At 40.3% G+C, this 23,961-nt stretch overlaps 1 protein-coding gene across 1 annotated transcript; it reads left to right on the forward strand.

The window, feature by feature from the left end:
- Window positions 1-11,888: 11,888 nt before the first annotated feature.
- Window positions 11,889-13,533, forward strand: FANCF (FA complementation group F). Its single transcript, XM_074885144.1, has one exon. It carries the CDS (start codon window positions 12,424-12,426, stop codon window positions 13,531-13,533), a length of 1,110 nt encoding a protein of 369 aa, XP_074741245.1. The 5' UTR covers window positions 11,889-12,423.
- Window positions 13,534-23,961: the final 10,428 nt, after the last annotated feature.

Raw genomic sequence — 23,961 nt, forward strand, 5'->3', positions numbered from 1 at the left:
TATGCTTCTTCCAGACAAAATTATGCTTTTGTAATTATGCACATTTTTAATTTAGGGGGTTATTATTTTGCATAAATGTTACTTCAGCACCTGCAAGCCACAGATCATCCTTTTCCAGTTTATCTTTCTCTTCACTGGGAAGGATTCTTTATCTTTGCTGTTAACCATACCAATGTCAAAATAGGGAGTTGGTTTTGCTCAACAGGTTTCTTGTTCAGAATAAAAGCAAAGCATCATTGCCAAGTGTACACTTTTGGTTTTCCTCTAGGGAGGAGCCTGACATATCTCTGCTTATGCTATAGCCTATGCCTTGGGCATGTTTTCCTAATTGGGGCTGGCCGAAACTGTTCTGCTTTCCTGCTGCCTGTCATAGGGTGAATTACAAACAATGGTGAGACCGGTTACCCAGCTCCCTTCATTAATGACATATGTTGCTGAAACGCATTGAGAGAATTTGAGTAAGATCAAATTTCAGACCAACCTTGAAACCAGATGCCCAAAACCAATAATGAGGAGAGAAAGCTATAGATAGAAAGCTAGGGTTTTTACCTTGTGAACATTATAGCCATGCTTGCAAATAAGACCAGGGTCAGAATTCCAGTATTAAAAATAATTCTGTGTGATCTTTTAATTTAGCATGTTGCTTTTTCTTCATCTGTCACAAGTCCAGGCAAAGAGCCCACAAAATAATGAAATCAAGAGATAATTCAACAAATATGAAAAAACACTTGTGCAAAATATTGTAGGCCTGATAAGTGAGAAGAATTAGGAACAAAGTAGACCAAACAACTAAGACCAAATATTCAGATCAGTTTTTGGAATGATACAATAGCACGAGATACTTCTAATTCTACTAATTCCATATGGAATTTGCTACCAAATACTGTACTGTGCATCTGTGGCCCTCAAGCTTCGTTCAACAAAAAACAAGATGGGAAAGACAATAACTTGAAATACTTCAGTCTTAATATATGCAAGTGCTAGGGTCTGAATCCATCATAAGGACCTCTTTATTTCCATTCCAGTAGTTATGCATGGGGAATTTTGATCTGTAGAAAAAAATGTAAGGTAAACAAAAATATGCAGTGATCTACCAAGGCATAACTATCTTCTGCTGTAACATACTAAGTCTTACTGGACATAGATAAAAAATGTAACTTCCTTAGGATAACTTTAATTTTTATTACTCTAATAATAAGAACTAGATAACCTAATAATAAATATGGTAGCCTAAGTAGAACAGATAATCATATTTCATATCTTATGAATAAACTAAGTTCACTGGCTGCTTCTTCATGAAATGCTATAAAATACAGAAATCAGAAGAAACGCTAATGAAGCCAAGGGATTTACACTACTGTGAAAGTGGAGCAAGTACAAAGAATGCCAGGCCCATAACGTGTAAATTTTAGGAAAAAGAGACTGGAATATCTCTCCTTAAAAAGATACTGAAAAATAAAATCTAACAAAGACTCCCAGTTTTGTGAAGTTCAACAAAACTCTCCCCAGGGATTCAGAACAATTCCGTGGATTTTGCTGAACATGGCAGTATACAGACCAGTTACAACTGACTGGGTATGTTCAGTGAGCTGTTGAGAACTGGGACACTGAATCACTTTGGGGACAAGTTTAATGGCAAATCCATGACCAAATCTGATGGATTAAACTTCTGTTCATGTCTGTTAATATTATAACTGGAAGAATACTCAGAACAGGACTGAAGTCACTACTTGCAGTTTACTAATTAAAACAACATGTAAAAAAAAAAAAAGAAATAACATCCATATTGTTATTTTCAACCAATATCTTTGTCAGTACTTAATTCAAACTACTTAATTCAAATTACCTGAGATAGTGATGTATTAGCCATAGCAGCAAATTAGGCAGAAGGCATCTATTTGCAGGACAAATTACCTAGAACCAATGTGCTGTATATAACTTGAACCTTACATGTTTAGTATGAAGCCTAAATACACATATTGAAATCATTTCCACGTGAAAACTTTGCAAAAGGACTTGGGAACCAGGAAGAACAAAATGCTATTTGAAACAGTTATATATTCAGAGAAACAAACAACAAAACAATATAATGTAAGCAAAAGGAGAAACAAATATTTTCTGTTTGTATATCGACCCATGCTAAGCTTACTGTCTGAGGAACCACTGCTTCCTACCAGGCAGTCTCTACATTTCCAATTCTTTGTCTTTTGCAGTTCTTCCCACACCAGCAAGAGAAAGGGTAATTTTGAACCAGGCCATGTATCTCCATCTTGTCAACAGGACAGGGACTGACAAGACCCTTTCTTCTTTTCCAAGTCCTTTAATAGATCAAGTCAGAGAAGAGCAGTTCTAACCAGTGAACATCCATTCAAACTAATCAGGCTTCAAAAGATTTCAGTGGAAGGCTGGAATGTGCCTTACTTGAAGTTAAATCTCCCAAACAAATTCTCTGCTTAGAGTAAAAATTCGTTGAGGTAAAAGTAACTCTCCCTCCTCAACATTACTACAGAATTGGAATGCTTTTTGAAAATATTTTTGAACAAATGTTTCATTTTTTAAATATTTAAAATAATGATAAAATGTTCATTTAAAAGTTAAGTAAAAAATATCAAATAAAAAACGCTAGTTTAGATAAAATCACTATGTTGCTTTATCTGAAATAATTTTATTTGATAACTTCATTCAGTAGAAAATTCTAATCCCTCACTCATAGTGAAATCAGTGTTTGATAGCAAGACCACCAAAGAAAATAGAAGCAAATTTAATTGAGATTTAAAAATCACTAGATGACTCCCATAGAAATGCTCTGGACTATTCTCTCAGATAAATCATTTCTATACTACAGTTTGTAGCATCTATCCACCAGGACTGCAGTCTTTAGGTGAGTTACACCCAGATTACAAACTGTTAAATGTCCTGTGTAAAGCTTCGATCCTGACTATTACCAGATGCACAGGATGCTTTCACTAGCTGAATGAGGATCCCTAACTTGGACACAAGCATCTCTGTTAATACACAACTTTTCAAGGGTTCTTAAGACCCTTAGACATCTGGTTCCCATTGATTTGCTATTGTGGCAAGGCGCCTAACTCCCTTAGGTGCTTTTGAACAGCCAATGAGAGGCAAGTTTTGTCTGGAAGACTTGATCCATATTGTCCCTTTTCTAAGAACAATTAGATCCAACTCTTCCTACAAAAAGAAGGGAACCAATTCCAGCCCTCAAGGGTCATAAGTTATCATTTAACAGAACTTCACACTCTTTCTGATGAGCATCAGTACTTCACAGAAAGAAAAACAGACACAAACAATAATTTTTCATTCTTTCATGAGTGTTATTTGCTTCATGCAGAGTATAAAACTCCAATACATTCATTATAGAGTAATTATTCCTTGATGCAGTTACAAATGTTATTTCTCTCAAACTAAGGGAAGCTATTGTTATATCAAGAAATACGAGGATATATTGCAGCAGTTGTTTCAACTAAGAATAGTGTTTTCACTGTTTTCATTAGAACAAATTGAATTAACATGAACTTGATTATTTCCAGGTTTAATACTGGGTGATTGTTACCTTTTTCTTACCCCAAAAATGGGACCTTTAATAAAGCAGACCTCTCTCTTAGACTCTTTTCTTCATTCTAGGAATTCATCTTCACCCACCACCTTCATCTCATCCACAGGTATGAACTACAGAGCATTTTTTTTCTGCTGGCTTTTAGGTTTATGCAAATATCCTATGTGCTAGAATCTCATGTCAGCTGCTTTTTTTTTTTTTTAAAAAACTCATTGTTATTATTTTCTGCAAGTACAATTCATTGGTTTAGCACTGCTAATTTCCTGTCTTACCAAGAAAGCTAATGGCAATATCTCAGGTTCAGCTATGAACTAGCATATTCCAATACATATATTACCTGTATTCTGATGCTTTTTGGATACACAAAAGGCTCCAACCTTCACCATTATACAAATTCTTAAGTGCGGTTCAGCACTGGACCAGAAACCAAGTTGGATAACCAAAATAATATGGGATTATGTGAAATACACAAATCTTAACTGCTGTGGAAAACTCTAACACCAGATCAAAATATTTTGGTTTCTGGGCCTTTTCAAATACCTGTATTTTCTGTAAAATGTGGGAAAAACTTCTTAAAAAACACCATTAAGTTAAAAACTCTGGAGCTAGGAAGAAAGTTTAAGTCCGTGTTTATCTGGCCTGCCCTTTCTGAAGAAAATATCAATATCAGGACAATATGATAGTTATGGTAGTGGTTTCTGTGATATGAAAAACTTATCATCAGGAAGGTCCTGACAAAATCTGCCAGAGGCATTTCCCAGAGACAGGTACACAACTTGTTATTAACAAGTGGCCCTCAATAGAAACTGAAATTGTTTTACTGTACAACTGATCCTATAAGCAACTGTACCAGTTTTAATGATTTGCTTGTGTTTAGATAAATAAACAAACAAAAAAACCTTAAGCTTTTATCTTCTTAAGTTTTGCGTTAACATTTGTTTGATTCAGCCATTTATATTATTTTTTTCATGGGATGTTCTCCTTAATATACTAGGAAGGAGAAAAGTAAAATCTTTTAATCGTTAATGAGATTAACATATAACCCCCCATTCACTTAAGTAATGATTCTTACCATCTGCCTATCCCACATTTGCTTCACAGTGAAAGGGATGTTAATATGGAAAATTGAATTCCTTTGTAAAGATTAACCAATGAGCTTCTTAACAAAGACTGAAAAAAATTTATGTATATATTCTGTGGTTTCCATTTCCTTGGCTTTATTGTTTTTATGTAAATTCTCCCAGGACATTTCAGGTTATATGTCTGGAAGCCCCAGCCATTCAGCAGAGGAAAGGTTGAGAGAATAATGAGAAATGTGCTGGAAGAATTCACATAAAAGCTTTGGAGACATGAAAATGGAAACAACAGATACTTAAAAGCCTTATTGCTCAAAAAAAGAAATGTCTATCCAGCATGTGGATGTGTGTGTTTTAATGTAGCTATCTCTGTATACACAGACATGTATTATCCGTAAAGACGCTGTACAGAGCTATGAAGGAGTGATCTTAGTGTATCTGATAATTTAAGACGTTCTCAGGATATTAGGGCAATGAAAGTGAAAAATCCAAGTGACTTATGTTATTAGAACCCAGACATACATATAAATAGCTCTATACATAGTTGTCTTGCACTGAATTTTATATATCTTTTTTATGTAAGTGAAAAATATAACCAACTCCAACATGAAAGTGTGTTTATAAGATCTCCCTATTCTCTTGTGAATGACAGCAATTTAACTGTCATGGAAACACACAGAATCTATGAGTAGGAAAGAATTTTTAGATGCTGTTCTTAAATGTACAGATTTCCCCCCCCCCCCCCTGTACTCTTAAAGACACTTCATTGTTAAATACTAAACCCATGATGCTAGACTAAGCTTAGGCTTAGTATGCTTGACTTCATACGAGTACCACAGCATTATATATCAAAATTACAAACCTTTAGCCCTAGCCAGTGTTTTATGACTCCAGTTTTATGGAATATTATTTTCAGAGGATTCTGATAAGATGGTCTCTGAAACAGAGAGCTCTTTAAGACACTTCTTAGCATGTACACTGAAAAGGGGGGGATAGGTTCAAACTACCTCAGAAGGCTGAATTTGGGCACCTGATCCTATAATAAAAGTACTTAACATAGGTAATTAAGAGTTTTCTTGGCTTAAAGGAAAAGAAGCCCTGAAAAAGGCATGAAGACAAATACTCTAATCAGTGCATACTGATCTATCCAACCCACTGCCACAACAGGCAGCAAAGGAAACCTCTTGAAAAGGTACCGCAAACAGCAAGTGATCAAAGCACACAGCTTAATACCTTACCATTCATCAGCTGAGCAACATTAACTGACAGCATGCATGCTTTTATCCCACAGCAAGTGTAAGCTAAATGCATTAGCTCAAACAACCTTAAGGCAAAACTAGTTGTAGCTAATGCACACTTAAAAACTGCAACTGGTTTTTGGAGTGCACACATGATCATTTAATGTGGCTCATCCGGTGAGAAGGAGCTTCGGAAGTGTGTAGTAACTTCACCGCTTCTTATTGACCATTCACAGTTAGAAAAAGGTAACGTGATTTGCTACTCAAGTCTCTAATACTGACGAGCTCTAACACGGAGGAGTTATACCCTAACTTAGTAGCTTTGCTAGTATAGTCCTGACTCATAGTATCAAAATCAGAAATGGGGATAGGCAGCAAAGACTGTCTGTTTATATCAATTTGCTAAAAATTCAGTTTTGGTATAGCCAGGAATAGACAAAATTCCTAATTAGAATGGTTTTTAGGTTATCTCAGTAACAACATATATTACATACAGCACTTCCAACACAGTGATTTTCAGTCAATTTTCATTCTAGTGCATTGTAAAACTGCTGCTTAGTCATTGACATCAGTTACTGAAATAAGAGGTCTAACTCATCACAAATGGTCATTGCTATTAATTAACTGATACGCTACAACCAGCATGTGCAGGACCTATCATGCTATCCTAACCGGAGCACAGCACAAATTGGTTTCAGGGGAAGTGTCCCCCTCCTGCCACCTATGCCTTTTGTACAGTCTGAAGTTCACACTGATGTACAAATTAGTAGGTTCAATACCTTTATTATGTAGTTTGATCTGTTCTCATTCCAAAAGCCCATCACAGCCTTGCTAGTTTTTGAGATACAAGAGATTACACTGACAAAAAAATTCTGAGGACCTCACCAGAAGTTATGGAAGGCCTGACATAGTCTAACAGGTACTGGCTGGACTAACCACAGTTTTACACAAAGTTTGTTGTGGAAATAGGAAGAAATTCTACACGAATGATCCACAAGTTCAGAGTCTTCAATATACGTAAGTCACTATATAATGAGTGTGGCAAGCTTATGCCTAGCATGCAATTTGAGGCAGCTAAACAAACCTCCTTACAGTTACAAAGTGAATATTAGTGCCAGAAATATAGAAGATGATCATACATCTCTCTCAATGTATTCACTTCTGTAATTTGAAATAACACCTACTACCTAAGGAAAGGCCATTCTCAAGTTTTATAATGCTAGGTATACTGAGTAAAGTGTCCTAAATTTCTATTCCGGAGAAATAGTATAACCATGTTACAGCCAATATGACTTCTGAGAGGAAGGAAAATACAACAATGGAATCCAGACTTCTGGCTAGTTTGACCCATTTTGCTTCAAAACTGAGATTCCCTGCCAGGGTGAATTTTACTGGCTCCATAACTCGCTAGGGTGAAGAAACTCGCTAGTTCCATAAAACTTCATATGAATCTTTTACTTGACTTCTCCACTTAGATAAAACAGTACAGTAATTCATACAAAACGCAGGGCTTGTGAAACTGTTTTGCAGCGCTCCACTGAAAAGTGGGCTTGTTTTCAGGGAGCTGTGGAAATGACTTCCCAGATTCTGTATCCAACAGACACTTTTCTTACTTGCTCAACAACTTTCTTTGCCATGTATCTTATCAGTCAAAAGCTGTAATGGAGAAACATTTACTACAGTTTAACAGGACATCAGATGAATATTCTCAAAGACTCTTGTATTTTAATGCTCATCTTAGAGATTAAAGTAAAAGATAGACTTTATTGGGGGGAGAAAAAAAAAACACAACAAAAACTAGAACCAAAACCCATAACACAAGAAACACTAGCTACCACCGTTCACACTGTCATAGCTACTTGCAAGAAGCATACAGCAGAGAGCTTAAACAATCTGATGTATTGCAACTGTAAATCTGTACTCTAGCCTATCATACAAAATATGCCCTGTTCTCTCTTCTATTTTCTTCTTTGCTTTTAAGTCAGAAAAAAAAGAGATTACTTTGCAGACTCTGTAATGAAGCGATAGTTCTTCAACATAGTTGAAAAATGCTACGTTAACTTAGTTAACGTAGTTAACAATCCCCCATAGAAGGAAGCCTCATGCACTCATACATGTAGTCTGTATGATTGTTCTTTAAGATATCTTTGTGTGTTCCATTTCTTGTTAGAAAAAAATAAAGAGACTGCATAGTTTACATGACATGAAATACACATTCAACACTGCCTAAAACAGTATGAGACTATCGCAAGAGTCATTAATAGGGGAAGCAGACTGATATTAAACAACTGAAGACCTACATGAGGCCCAGAAATGAACTTCTACGTTTTTTCTTTAATGAAGTTAAGCAGGAAAGCACCCCCCACACATACACTATTCTATTCCCTGCCATCTCTGTGCTCTTACTGTGTCTTCTGACATCCTGACCCAACCTTTTCCATCCCCTTCTCCAACATTAACTCTCTACCTCACCTCCTCAGTACCTCCCCACTATCCGATAGGCATTCCTCAGGTCGAAAACCAACTCAGCACTATACAGATACTTTTAAACAATGTCTACACAACTCAGCAATACTATCAGGTAGCAACAGACTTAACAGAAGTTGATAAACAGTAACTACAAAATGCAAACTTTAATGCTTAGAAATCTTACTGTTGGGAGGAAAAACCCTAAGGCTACTCAAGCTAAGACTAGATCATAGAAAAGAGAGCACTAGCACTTAAAAGTTATAGGAAAATAATTCACTTGTGAGAAAGAAACCACGTTTGCTCAATTTAATTTGATTACTACATGGCACAAGCATCAGCAGATCAATCAACAGATAAATAGATTCCAGTTGTGCAGTGGAAGATCCCAAAACACATTCTGAGAGTGGTTAGGCTCTCAAATACTAACATAAAACTTGGAGTAGAAAGGAAGTTGAGTCAGTGGTGAGTGTGGAAAAAGAATTAATATTTTTAAGGGCTATTGTAGTGTAACAATTTATTACATGAATCATACCTGTCTCAGTGTTACCTTGTTTCTTTTGTTTGTTCCTTGAATTCATCTTCTAATGCTACCTTATGCAGAATGCTGCTAGTTCTTCAGATCAGGCTCTATTTTTAATTATATGCATCAACTGTGCCCCATCATGACTGGAGATTCCAAATGCAGCTGCAATATCTAGAACTACATAAATATCTTTTTTTCATGAACCACTTCATTACAAAGCTGTCAGACTGTATCCCCTTGATGCAAAATGCTGATATTCAGGCTTTTCATTCTAATTTGAGACAAAACCAAGTGGTGATATATTCGGAGTTTTTTGTAAAACGGAAATTCCATTTTTCAGTCAGCTCTGCAGAGGCTCATTAGAACACCCAGGCCATCTCCCTTCACATGCAAGAGTATTCCAGATACCATATTACTCAGTGTTTTTTCCAGTCTGGTCAGATTTTCATAACCTGTTTTTGTTAGTTTCCTGGTGCTGCAAATGTGATTATTTGATTTCTTTCAACTGAAACATAGAGAGACATTGATAGGATATAAACCCATATATTTTATCCAATAAAAAAAAAGAACAATAATGTGAAAGATTTCTTGTGAAAAGTTTTCTGACGTAAAGGGTATACCTCTTCTCTTCTTTATGACATGGAGCATACACCCCTCCAAAAATATTCCTTACTAAAATAGAACATGGGTCTGGAATTCAGTAAAACTGTTTTCTTCCTGTATGCCACAGCACTTAATTCAAGAGATGCTGTATTAAACCTAACCGAGAGGCCAAAGTACATAATATCATAGAATCACAGAATCACAGAATTATCTAGGTTGGAAAGGACCTTGAAGATCATCTAGTTCAACTGTTAACCTAGCACTGACAGATCCCAACTACACCATATCCCTCAGCGCTATGTCAACCCTACTCTTAAACACCTCCAGGGATGGGGACTCCACCACTGCCCTGGGCAGCCCATTCCAATGCCCAACAACCCCTTCTGTAAAGAAATACTTCCTAATATCCAGTCTAAACCTTCCCTGGTGCAACTTGAGGCCATTCCCTCTTGTCCTGTTACTTGTTACTTGGTTAAAGAGACTCATCCCCAGCTCTCTGCAACCTCCTTTCAGGGAGTTGTAGAGGGCGATGAGGTCTCCCCTCAGCCTCCTCTTCTCCAGACTAAACCCCCCCAGTTCCCTCAGCCGCTCCCCATCAGACCTGTGCTCCAGACCCTGCACCATCTTCGTTGCCCTTCTCTGGACACGCTTGAGTAATTCAATGTCCTTTTTGTAGTGAGAGGCCCAAAACTGAACACAGTGATCGACAGGCGGCCTCACCAGTGCCGAGTACATGGGGCAAGATCCCTTCCCTGTCCCTGCTGGCCACGCTAGTTCTGATACAAGCCAGGATGCCATTGGCCTTCTTGGCCACCTGGGCACACTGCTGGCTCCTGTTCAGCCGGCTGTCAATCAACACCCCCAGGTCCCTCTCTGACTGGCAGCTCTCCAGCCACTCCTCCCCAAGCCTGTAGCGCTGCTGGGGGTTGTTGTGGTCCAAGTGCAGAACCCGGCATTTGGCCTTATTGAAGCTCATACAGTTGGCTCATCACAGAATGACTAGTATGTAAGTCACAGAATGACTCATCACAGAATGGTTTGGGTTGGAAGGGACCTTAAAGATCATCTAGGATCATCTAGTTCCAACCCCCCTGGCCATGGGCAGAGTGTTATGGTTTCCCCTACAGTATTGTAGCTCACAGTATTATAGTTTGGTTTCTGTTGCTGATTCCTGCAATAAATTCCAGTCAAACATCATTTACTCTGCCAGGTGTTGCTCTTGCCTTTCAGAAAGCCCTTACCAAAGTAGTTGTTCAGGCAGGCTGGCAGTGGGATTTGTGTTGTCCCCCGCTACCATCACCCCCACGATTACCCCCACGGGGTCCTGCCGGGCGTGACTGAGGGGGAAGTGTCTCCCCACAGGCCTAGCCCAGTGCAGGCCAGCCCCGGGCACTGCCCTCCTCCCCTGGCACTGCCCTGCAGCCCAGCTCTGGGCCCAGCCGACAGCACTGGGAGCTCACCAGGCCTTCCACTGCCTCCGTACACTCTCGGTGGCCAGGATTATGCCACGGGGCTTGTGAGTTCCCTGAGGACTACCCAGCAGCTCCAAAAACTACCAGTTCCAGCACCCTGACGCCTTCCCGCCATTTCTTCACCCCCTCAGGGGCAAGGGCGCAGGGGGCACCTGCAGAAGCTGCCAGAAGCCAGGCCAGCCTGTGCCTTGACGCCTTCCCGCCATTTCTTCACTCCCTCAGGGGCAAGGGCGCAGGGGGCACCTGCAGAAGCTGCCAGAAGCCAGGCCAGCCTGTGCCTTGATGCCTTCCTGCCATTTCTTCACCCCCTCAGGGGCAAGGGCTCAGGGGGCACCTGCAGAAGCTGCCAGAAGCCAGGCCAGCCTGTGCCCTGATGCCTTCCCACCATTTCTTCACTCCCTCAGGAGCAAGGGCATAGGGGGCACCTGCAGAAACTGCCAAAGCCAGTCTGGCCTGCTCCTTTCCACACCATGAGGGAATGCTCAGCATGGCAGGTCTGTCATGGAGAAGAGGATGGAGGGAAAGGACTCCTCTGCCAGCTGAGCCGAAACCCTTGAGGCGGCAGACATGAGGGAAGCACCTGGGAACAGTCACTCCAACAGGTATGCTGTGTCCTGCAAGCTACGCCTAAGAACCCTGAAGCCAGGACACTGGCCATGTAAAGCTGTCCTTTGGCTGTTGGAGGCAGGAAAGGGAGAAGGGGTCACCTCTCCTCACTACAGAGAGGAGTGATTATAGCACACTTCCACCATGCTGTCTGGGGGTTGTCTGTGATGGAAACCCTGGCTGCACTGGCGCCCAGAAGGCCAGGGTGGGTGTTAGCCATTACCTCTGCAGGCAGCCAGGTACCCACCCAGGGAAGGCTGGGTACCCTGAGGAACCTCTAAGGAGCTACAAAGCCATTAGTTGGTAGGTCAGTGGGGTGAGCCCCGCTGTGTGGGCTGAGCAGGGTTTGGCCCTGGCAGGGTGAGGAGCTGCGGGCAGCACTGGGGAGCCAGCCCAGCTCCACACCGAGATCAGCCATGGCTTCCCTCCAGGGACAGGGCATACCACAGAAATTGGGAAAAACCCTCCAAATACGGGACAAGGGAATGTGTCCTCCTAAAGAGTTTTATTTTTTAAGGGCTATTTAGGAATATCGTTCTAAAGCTTCTTCTAAGCCTCTTAATGGTTGTTTTTGTGTTTGTTTGGGTTTTTTTTTTTTAACTTTTTAATCCTGCTCGGCTTTTAACGCTTTATTTCGGCTCAATTCCTCCCATTTCTCTGCCCTTTGCTGAAGAATTAAGTAATTTGCACGGGAGGAAAGTTAGAGTCTCCTTTAATAGAAGAGCAATCCTCACAGGATTGACGTTAGATTCAGCCAATAGAGTTATAAATACCCCCCTCGCCGGTTCGGATTGGCTGCGGTTCCCGGCGGGAGGCGGGATTTTTGCTCAAACCGGTGGCGCCAAGCCTGGGGCCCGCCGCCATGGAGGCTGTGCTAGAGCAGGTGGAGCAGCTGCCAGCGCTTCTGGCCGTTTCCCGCTCCGCGCTGGTGCGGGACTGGGACTCCCTGACCCTGGACAGGGCTCTAGAGTGGGCCCGGTATTTCCAGCACCTCCACGACCGCTTCCTCACCCGGCCTCGGCTCCGGGAGGCCCTTGGGCGGCGGCTGCGGCGGGGTCAACCGGGCCCTCTGCTCAGCTTCCCCCAACTGGGACGCTGCCCGCAGCTGCTGGGCCTGGCGCTGCTGGAGAACCGCGCTCTGCCGCCCGCCGCCTGCCGCCGCCTGCTCCACAGCCTGCTGCAGCCTGCTGCCGCGGAGGTTGGCCCCGAGCCCCGCAGCCTGGTGCTCCTCGCCCGCCGGAAGGCCGCCTCCCGCCTGCTGGCGCTGCCCCGCGGCCCGCCGCGGCTCCCGGAGGGGATGGAGCCGCAGCTGCAGGCGGAGGCGCAGCTGCTGCTGAGCCGGCTGCGGGAGGAGGGGCAGGAGGTCGAGCCGGCTGGGGAGGCCGCGGAGCGGCTGCGCTGGCTGTCCGGTGTCCTGGAGCAGCTCCCCCAGCCCCGGGCCTTTGAGGTGGTGGCGGCGGCGCTGCTGTTGCTGAGGCGGGGGAGTGGCGCTGAGCAGGCTGGAGGCAGGGGTCGGGATGGGAGCAGCCTAGACGGAAACCAGGCGAGTGCAGCAGGAGAGGAATGCGTTGCCGGGCCCCTGCTTTCCTGGCTGCTGGGGAGCTTGGAGCGATTTTCTGCCTTCTGCCTTTTCCTCCCAGGCTCCCTTCTTGCCTCCCTGGCTGGCCACTATTCTCAGTTAAGCAGACCTTATTTGGACCTCTTAACCGTCTGGGGAAGCCATTTGCTCTATGACCCATTGCAGGGACGGTGGGTTAAAAGTTGTCTTGACAAAGCTCAATTGTCCTGGGAGGAGCTGAGGGAGCGCTTCAGCTGCCTCTGTCAGGGATCTGCGCTGCTCAGGGGACAGACCCAAGCTGCTCTGAAACTCTTGAAGGCACAGGATGGAGACTTTAAGGTCCGTGGCCTAAGTGTGTGGACTGACGTACTGATGGAAGTAGAGGAATCTCTGAGGAAAGAAGCAGAGTGCTAATGTGTGAACGCAGAAGCAACATGAAAACTTATGAAATCCAGCAAATCTGCTTAACTATTTGATGTGAAAGGCAAGAAAACCATACTTCACTTTGCGTTGAAAACCAAGCGTAGTGACTGCTGATCACATTGTTCATGACTGCATGTGAAGTCTGTCAGGGAGGCCTAGTGATTTCTTGTGATTGCACTGTTAATTCTAGTCGCTGCAGGAAATGTCATCCTTTTCAGTACTTGCTGCACACCTAATAAAATGAAGAAAATGCTTTCTGTTTAAAACGTAGAATAAATAGTTTTCTGTTCAGAAAATTACAGTTCAGGTATGGTCATGGTAGTCCTGTCTCTAATGGTTGGAGGCTGACCAAAAGCTCCAAGGGAAGGTGGAGTTTTAAACATGAAAACCCCAAATTCAGGGTTAATTTTGTAGCAGTTGTCCTCATTGGGCTGTCTGCTCTGGTGGCTGCTCTCATGCTACTTTAGCTCTTGCTTAGCCCCTAGGCCTAAATGAAGGTGAGAGAAAGCCAACTGGAAAGCTTATTGAAAAGTAGTAAAATTAGAAGTCTTTATTAGTTGCTATATTATATGATAATATGCAAGCATTTCCTAAGAAAACTACAGTAAAATGTAGGGTGTGCTGTGTGGTTCTCTTTTTGATAGTCTGTTACATGATTTTTGTCTTTTTGTGGAACAGAAAAGTGAGTGGCCAACAATATTTTCTTCATTAGATGACAATTTTTTTTTCTCTGTTCTTTTATGTTTAATCAGTTTCTGTGAGCAAAACTTGATAGGGTAGTTTCGATCTTACCTTATCACTGTCATTTAAAATGAGTATTGTAATGCAGAGGTAACATGTGCATGTATATTTAGCGCTGTAAGCTATGACCAAAAGTGACTGTGTGATAAGAGTGTAGTCAAGGAAGATGAGGGGAAATGTATGTGAATACCACAAAAAGAGGTCTTCATTAATCTTTTGTGTGGAGTACCTGTCAAAGAGTTCCTGTAGCTCGTATTTCAACATCAGTTGAGGTATCTCTCTTTCTTCTGTTGCTGAAGTCCCTTTAGGAAGGGTTAGAAGGTGCTTTGCTTCTGCTTATAAGCTTAAAAAAGCAAACAGGATATTAAAAAGTATAAACTGGATTGAAGCTAATTAGAGTAATAGCCTGTATTACAACATAAAATATTGTATACAACTATGGCAGATATTTCTGTAAAACAAAATGAGAGTGGGAAGGATCTAGTGATTTTGAAATGGAATCAATTAGTACAAGGGGATAAATGTTGTTTATCTGGGAAAAGAAATAATGCCTATTCTAACTTGCATGGAAATAATTAAAGACTTACATAAGTTCTTATTCTCCCTTATGCTACCCTGGGGAGATACTCCAGGGTAGCACACTTTAAATAGAAGGACATGCTGCTAATCTCCTATCAAAAATATGACTGTTTTCTTTGGATTCCTTGCTACATCATGTCAGTGAGGCAATGAAGTTAATGGAGATCTCTAGATGAACATATTCTAAAAGCTACAGCTGTGGCAGTTGTCTTGGTCTTTCTTAAATGGGGTTGTCTCCCCTTCTGGAACTTGTGGTGATGGTCAGTCTTAAACAACAGCCCCGTGTCAGTGGACCTCAGGACTGAGTCAGTATTTCTGTGGTATCAAATGGAGTATGAACAGCCTATAAGCATTTAAAACTTGCTTAGAAAAAAAAAAATGCTTAGAAGTATAAAGCATGAAGTTTGAACTTATGTTGTCTAGCCACAGTTCCCTGTGTTATGTAGTTTTGGCATTTGGTATGGAAATTCTGCACTTGAGCTTGCTCTTAACGCTTTTAACAGGCATAAAGCTTTTTGTCTGTTAGAATACTTTTTCCTATCAGAGGTTCCTGATGAATGATACACCCTAAGATACTAGTCAAAGTCATTCCCTTTTCCCCGACTATATGTTAAGGGTGAATATCAAACGTTGCAGTAATGTTACAGTAACAAAACAAACCTTATCAGTGCTCCTTCTTCTGCATGGACATCTAACAGGGAAGGTTGGGTAGAAGATGCTGGCATTCCTTCTCCTAGTGAGCGATAATTGATCTCAAGTATTAAAAAATTCACTGTTCCCAGGTACCTGAGTGTCTGGGACAAATTTCAGTGAGAGTTAAGTCTTGTTTTTGCTTGTCAGGGTGGATATATTTCCTAATGTACTCAGCATGTTGACCATGAGTTAAGTCTCTTAAGCAGCTTTTAACTATTTCTAGCATAAATCTGATGCTTATAGAGTTCATACTTGCACTATTTCAAGTCTTGCTTTTTGATAAGATTTCTCTTATAAAATTCAGTTTATGAAGACAGATGTCTTCTTTCCAAGTAATGTATCATTACACCTTTTATTAGCTAAGTGCAACTGTGGAATCCTCTGCTGGAATAGCTAGGAACTAATAGGCCCTTCAGTGTGACTTTAAGAAAGTAAAGAAGTAATAATGGAGGGGAGGCAAGGCATGGGCCAGTGTAGACCATGTATACTTGATTTCCTATTCCGTCCTTCTTATGGGAAACCTGAATAATAAAAGGTGGTTTATCCTCAGTGAGGCAGAAGCACCTGGTTATTGCAATTTTGCAAAAATGTTCCAATCTGTCTCAAATACATTATAAAGAGGTGCCAGATCCATTATTACTGAATTCCAAAATCCATATGGCATTTATTGAAGTAAATGCACCAGTCCACATCTCCTATTATTTCAGCATGCTCGTTGAGTTTGCCAGGTAGCCGTGCAAATGACACTTAATTAAAATTTTTTTGGAACTCCATTTTTAATAAAAGTGTAAACAGGAAAAAAAGTGTGATGTCTGTAACCTCCTCCCTTTATGTATTTGCAGCTTGTATTTGCATGCTGAGGTTTGCAGCCCAAATTTGCAAACTCCTGACCTAAACAATCTCAACTGTCATGGGAAGTATGATACTAGAAATGACAGACTACAGACTCTTCCCCTACCACCCACTTCCCTTTTTTACTAAAAATTATAAGCAGATTAGTACCATTCAGATGAATATGTGAGCCCAATTGTGACTGAACGAACATGTGTTAAAATCAGCATGTCCACTCAAAATGTCAAGTCTGACAATGCACTGAAATGAATGCTCGTTTTACACTCAAGGTTTCTTTTCCCCAGCCCCCAACTCAGTGAATAAGGATCTAATGTTCTTGTTCTTCAGTGACAATGAGTGGATGAGTGGGGTGTCTTGTGCACAAGAGAATATTTTCTGGGTGATGAAGGCAGACTAATATTTTGATCATATGGCAGTAGTATTTTCAGGTCCTGTTTAACTAGAAAGCTCAGTTAAATCTGTATAGCTAATATTAGTTCTGCTGTTTCTGAGAAATGGAAGATTTAAAGCTAAATTCTATTCCTTGTGAACAGCTTGGATGAATGACCCCTTGCAGTGTGCCAGTGAAGGCCCCATACCATCGCCATGCAGAATACAGCGAAGAGCACTGGCATGGGAATCATCTGCCTGAGAAGCTTAGTTAGTTTGATGGGCAGAGTTACAGAAAAATAAATAAAATGCAAGTGGAGGTGGTGAAGAGAAAAGACAGAAAACTGCTCCCTTCTGAAGGCCCCCTAGAAAGGGTAGATTTGCCCTTCACCAAAACCTAGTGGCTTTGCTACTGCTGGGGACAGCATTGGGCCTGTGAATGTTGTGATTTAAAAAAACAAATAAAAATAGTCTTGATTTGATGCTGGCTGCTCTGCTAAAGCACTCAGCCTCTGTGTTCCCTAATGACCACTTGGATCAATGGTTTAACAGGCCAGAATATTAAGGTAGTGAATGAGAAATGTAGCTGTGTGTGCATTATCGGAAACTGTGCTTATTTAAGTAGGGGTTGCTTTTGCAGAGGTGAGAGCACAAGAGCAATATCCTATCTGCCCTGGTATAAAATCAACTTGAAAATCACAAGAACGGTCAAGAAAAGTAGCTTTTTATCAGTTAATAATTAATATAAATCCTTCTCACAAGCCATTTGCTCGCTCGTATTGTGTCTCTCATGAGGGTTTAAATCTTATTTTGACTGAATACATCATTCTCTATTAACCAGTTATGTGCCTGTACTGAATTTCAGATTAAAGGGATGGTAGACAACCTAGAAACAATTACATGTTTGTTCTCCTTTACCAATGTACTGTTTTAAACATCTCAGAAAAAAAAATATGTCTGTAGCAATGAACTAGACCAGAGATAAACACAGAGGTAAGATGCGTTATCTTTTAGAATTTTTCAAATGTAACCTCAAAAGATGTTAAGCTGGTTAATGTAGCTACTGCTTCAATATTGAAGTCATTCATGTACCAACACCACTTTAATTCCTTGTGTGCCAATACCTTGGCATTACTGATATTACTTTCTGTATTTAATTATATCCTAATAGTTTTTCGTTGTGTCAGTTCTTTCACAACTAGAGATCTTTGTCCCTAAATGTTTAATTAGAGTGGTTGGCATTTTATTTAGTTAGAGTTTTGAATCATCTCAGATACCACAGAGGGTGGCAGCAGAGTCTCTCTGCACAGATGGGCTTGGACTTCTGAGCCAAGCTTGTGGGCTGTTTCTAGAGACAGAAGAGATGCAGGGAGTAAATACCCACTGTTGTGCTACCCACTCAGAAGTTTCCAATTGAAAAATCCCTTAGAGAGTCTATTTTGTCCTTGCAGTTCTGATTTTACCAGCTCTTTAATTTAATGTAGGATCAGGTAATAATATAAACTGTATCCCCTAACTGTCTTTATCCACAGACCTGTTTTATTAATAATATTAGGTATTCAGCTCTTAAATTCCTTTTCTATTACATGATAAATTCCTGTAGTATTATGTGATCAATTTACTGTAACCCTTAACTAGGACATTTTACCAGAAATGATAGCACTATGCACTGAACAGAGAATATAGCAATCAAATTCTGAATTTTGTCTTGAAATGTACCTTCCTATTATATTTCTCCCTTTGGGAAGAAAGTCCAGGATGAGTGCTCAGACGTGGGCTATTCATAGTGTGTAGCTCACAAAGAGGCTTAATCCCAGCATCTGATAAAGCGTTATTTAAGTTTTTGGCAGTCATCACGAGTTTTAAATCCCACCACAAAGATTCAGCTTGAATGTTTTCCTAAGGATCGTTTCCAGGAATGAAATGATATGAACTGCTTTTACCTGCACATTTGTATCCCTGTTCCTCTTATGGCGTGTTAGACTTTATGACTATCTGAACAGGAAATCGTAATTGTGGTCTTGAGTTTCTGTACACAGTGCTTCTCTCAACATAAAGTTAGCAATGGAAGAAAATGTGTGTGCTTACTATTGTGTATGATAAAAAATACTTCCATAAAAATAAGCCAGTAATGCAAGACTAATTGTTATATGATCCAGTTGTCAGTTAAATGCCTAGTGAAATACTTGATTTTAATGCTGAATAACTGGGAAGAATTGTGTGGGTTTATTTGGTTTGCTCTCATAGGAGGAGATAATGAATCCACTTGAAATACCAGCAGGCTGAAATGTAAATGCAACCTCTATTTCCAATACTTATAGGCAGTGAAGTCATTAATATTTTCTTATTAATGTAAATGAGCTAGGTAAGAACAATTGATTTCTTCTAGGAATTAATTGGACATGATCAATCCCTAAAACAAGTGTGACAACAAAGTCATTCATCAGCTGCTTAATGTTGCGATAGCCTAAGCTTGCCCTTTCAGCTAGGAAAGGATGCCATGCCCTGGGGAAAAGGCTTTTAAATCATTATGCTATTGACAAAAAATTGTGTACTGTTCTCTCTCACAGCCTCATCAGTCTTAATGTCGAGGTGCAAGTTGCTGAGTTCAGGTGTTCTATAATTGGCCTTGTAAATGGTATCTCTTCTCAAGCTTAAATTTCTTCTACATAATAAAAATATAAGGTGTAAGGAAAGTTAAATTTAACAATATATTAAGAGTGACAGTGAGGTGCTTTGTCTGGCCCAAATGCTTGAGGAAACAGATGGAGTTCTCTTCCTACCTACAGAAACACCACCAGAGTTTGTGTCCTACCAAAGCTGTTGTGTTTGTATACTAGAAGGGTTGATGGTGCTCCTGAGGACGTGCTTAGCATTCTGCCGAGTTGGAAGTTTTTGTGGGGTTGGAGGAACACTTTCTACTTGAAACTAAGGGTCTCAATAGCTACACAAGGATCTTCAGGCATTGGAAGTGATAAACTAGAAAATGTCGTAATTTAATTTATGTCTAGATCTTTTTTGACTCATTCTTGAGTAAGAAGATGTTTTTTGCTGGACTCTGCCCATGAAATAATCTGACCCATCATTTGTTTATTTGCTTCAAATTAGTTTGAGCACAGAATTCACCTCCAATTTGCCTAAATCTTTGCCTTTTTGTTTATAGGTTTCCTTTCCCCCGAGTGCAACAAGCACCTTCCCTTTTATTCCTCATAAACGTACACAAAAACCCATTCAGGTTGAAAGATAATATACATTAAGGGAATGCCAGGATGACCATAGTGCAGAAAATAATTTCTGTAATGTGAAACTAGAGTTTCTTACTACTACTGTAGTAGTCAAGTAAGCACTTTCCCCTATTTTTAAATGAATTTTGTAACAAGTTACTGCACAAGCCAAAATTCAACAAGTCGGTAAAAAACCCTACACCTTCAAACAGTATGCCAAACCGTCATTTAACACAAAAAACACACATCAGACGCAGCGGCAGGAAGTGAAAGCTTGAAACAGTTAAAAGAAAGATTCTGTTTTCTGTAATGGTAAGATTACCAACTTAATGGAAAAATTTATCAAGGCTTTTTGTGATTTTCATTGCTTGCTTGCAATCCTTTGCAGAGACTTGGTGTCTTCCTAAAATATGCTTTTTTATTTCAAGCAAAAGTTTCTTGGCTAAAAGTAGGACCAAGAAAGTGAAATCCTATGGCCTGTTAGGAGAAAAAGTGAAGATTAAAAAAAAATGAAAAATAAACAAAGAAGCAACAATTTATTACGTTGGTTATTGTTATGAATCTGGGTACTCTGGATCTTCCTGATAAAGGTTTGCAAAGATGTGTGGCTGTGTTCAAGGCCACGTGTTCCTGGGTGATGCATTTAACACCCTGGTTGCAGCACAGACCTGTGAGATGAGCAGGAGTGTGGTCCTGCTGTTGGTACTGATAGTGTTGTGGTGAGTTTTGTTTGGTTTTTTTTTAAGCACGAGTTCTTGCTGTGTGAGGTGAAGAGCCTGGCTCTGTGCTGGTAGCAAGCCTGTGAACTCCAGAGGTGGCACAGTGGGCAGGTTTAGACTGGGCACATGTCATCATCCATCTTGCAAATCATTTGCTGTAAAGACATGGGTATAGTTCAAGGCCCAAGGAGACAGACAGCTGGAGAAATGGTTTATATTGCCAGAAGACTTCTGCCACTATTACTAGAGCCAATGTATTGTTCTTGGTTTCAGAGTCAACTGAAAGGCTGAAGTGTGTGGTCGCACAGCACAGGCCAGGAGGGGATCCTGGCTTGGGAAGCGTGAGGTCACTGTGTGAGTTCTGCAGTGAGTTCACAATGCTGCGACAGTACTACTGAGTGCAAGCTGCTGTCATTTTGCTTCCTCCCACTGTTGCCCCACTTTTGTGCTTTTGATTTGACAAAAAACCTCTTTTATCTGCACAGCAGGGCATCCCACCCAAATAGTGGTTGGGCGCTGTTCTGGCACATGCCCTTTCCCGCTGGGAAATTGTGCATCTTGCTGTTTGCCACGCCTCATGGCCCTGATCTCCTGTAAGTGGTGAGTGTAGCATAGAGCACGTGGCTCGTAATGATGAAAGCTGCAGGTGCAACATTTTGAAGTGATCGTTGTTTAAGGCTGTTGGACTCCATCCAGTAAAAGTGAGAAAGTAAGTTTTATCTGGATCAGGCTCAATACTACTTCCTTTTGAATGTAATTGGATTTTTGTCACTGACTATAATTGAGCAAGATAGAGCACGGATTTTGGTGTGAAATGTAACAGACAATACCACCACCAAAGCAGGAAGAAATGCTACACTTATTTTTGAAAGACCATACAAATGTGTAGGGCAGGAGCTCCTATATAAGGAATTTATAATGTGAAAAAATAATTGTTTCTTTGAAGTAACTGAAGAATGATTTCTAAGGTGTTAAATCTGGTAACATAAAACTCTCATCTCCACACCTTCCATCTAAGTCAAGTTTTCTAAAACTTTCTCTTTGTCCTATGACTTTCTACATATGACAATGTTTATACCTGTTCAATCTGAGAAGGGGGAAAAAATGGCATAAATCATTCTTGTCTGTGTTCTTAGTAATGTCAAAAACACGTGTCGTTGATACTGATAGTTCAAGACTGTCATTGGAAACATGAAATAAATTGCAAAAGACTAACAGGAACAGTTTACAGAGGGTGTGTTATCCAAACGTAGACACATGCACACTCCACCAGTCAGCGGACGTATGGTTGAATCTGGAATTACTACAGTAACTTCAGGTAACGGTGAGCAAGCACTGGCCACTAATTACAACAGGAAAACACTGGCCCATGTGCACTGCACTGACAAATTGCTCCCAGTGGTATCTAAGCTATTTCACTGTTGTCATTACAGCCTCTAGCAAAATCAGGATATTTGAAAAGAGTATGATGTCTGCAACCTATTAAAGATATTATATCCCTATTTATAGTCCAGTTCCACGAATAGAAAATTCCAACAGAAGAAGGTTTACTATAGAAATTTTGGAATGTGGAGCTTTTAAAGGCAGTTGTGTTCAGTTTATGGGCCAGGTATTTAGAAAAAAGCAATTAAAGCCACCTTGCTCATTAACCTTTCAGTTCCTCACAGAGCACTTTAAGCACAAGAAAGTGATTGCATTTTGATTTGTAATGCTTCAGTGAACTGGACCTCTTCTGTGTGTGTGTGCATTGTATTAGAGTGCAGTCTCTAAACACTTGCACGTGGTTTTGTTCTACCACAATTTAACTGATACGATGATCTTCTAAACTCTTTGAGCTCATGGAATCCAGTCGCCTTTTGCCATGTGCTTTGTTCAGTCCTTTTTACGTTTGCTTTGCAAAGGTGTAATACCAGCAATACATGGCATAACTACATTACCATGGTGATTGCTAGTTTGCAGTGACTGAGAAGATTCCACAAATCATAAGCAATGGCAAATCACGTCAATGATTTATAGAATGCATATTTTGACTTTTGCATTATAAGTTGGAAGAAATGACAGCATGAGTATTATTCCTCTATCGCTGTTGAGTATAATGAGCACAAGTCAACAAATTATTACTCCCTTGAAAAGTTATCTGAGGTGTGGAACAAAATCTATATCACGTGCTGTTGGCCTAAGAAATGGGTTAGTTGAACCAGAAATCATTATTTTAAAACAATGTATGGGTTAGCAAAAGAGGCAGTTTTAAAAGTATTCTGATTCTCAGAAGCTAATTAGAATTAGTGTGTGTTGGTGGGAATGATGTCCTTCTGTTAATCTTTTAATTTTCTTCCAACAGCAATTAAAAATAATAGATAAAAACCATAAAAGGTAAAAGAAAAAATTTTGCTGTCTTCTAGTTGCAGAAAAATAATCCATATGTTGGATTAAGTTTTTCCTCCTCCAGCCTTCATGAAGGCATATCCAAATAAACCTAAAATACAGAGCCTCTTAAAATGCAAATGTTTTTCATCATCTTGGCAGCTGTGACACACAATCTTAACACACCTGATGAATCCTTGTCACTACAAAAGCTCCAGGCACAGTGGCATTTTGCTCTTTACGCTGAAGATCATGACTTCAGTGTTTGGTGAACATTGCACATGTACTCGAGGTAAAAAGTTCAGCTACTGATTAAGGTCTGGAAGGAACTTTTTTCCAAATAATTAGAAGAGACCTTTGGATTTCATCTCCCTTTGTATTTAGCTTTATATTCTGTAGTGTGAATTATCACTGCAAGTGTTGGAAATGTTGGTTCTTTTAGTCTCCCCTTTTTAGCCTGTTGTACGCCACAGTACAGCATAACTAAAATGGTTTGGTCCAACTAAAGCAACTGGTCTCAAGAAGAGAGTTCTTGAAATGTAACGGTAAAAAAAGGATTTTCATGTTCTTATATGAATTGCCATGCTGTTTGATATACTTTTTAAAATACATTTTTACAAAATTTCAGTCTATAGGCCTGCCTGTACTTCTAGACATACAAGGGTTTTTTAAGGAAAAATAACAGTGTGAGAACATTTTCACTGCAGAATCATGTTTTTGAATTATGAAATTCTCTATTTAAATGTAAAATGCACTCACTTCAGTTATCAGCCAAAAGTTATATCTTTTAATTGAACTAAGCTCTAAAGAATATACATAATGGCGTTGTCACTCTGTCAAGTGAAGGGAGAACTTCAAGTACAGAGAAATCAAATGAC

This window comes from Strix uralensis, chromosome 15 (assembly GCF_047716275.1).
Source record: "Strix uralensis isolate ZFMK-TIS-50842 chromosome 15, bStrUra1, whole genome shotgun sequence".
NCBI classification, from domain to species: Eukaryota; Metazoa; Chordata; class Aves; order Strigiformes; family Strigidae; genus Strix; species Strix uralensis.

What these genes read in the sequence shown, in the direction of transcription:
- FANCF (XM_074885144.1), top strand. Translation starts at nt 12,424, where the DNA reads ATGGAGGCTGTGCTAGAGCAGGTGGAGCAGCTGCCAGCGCTTCTGGCC.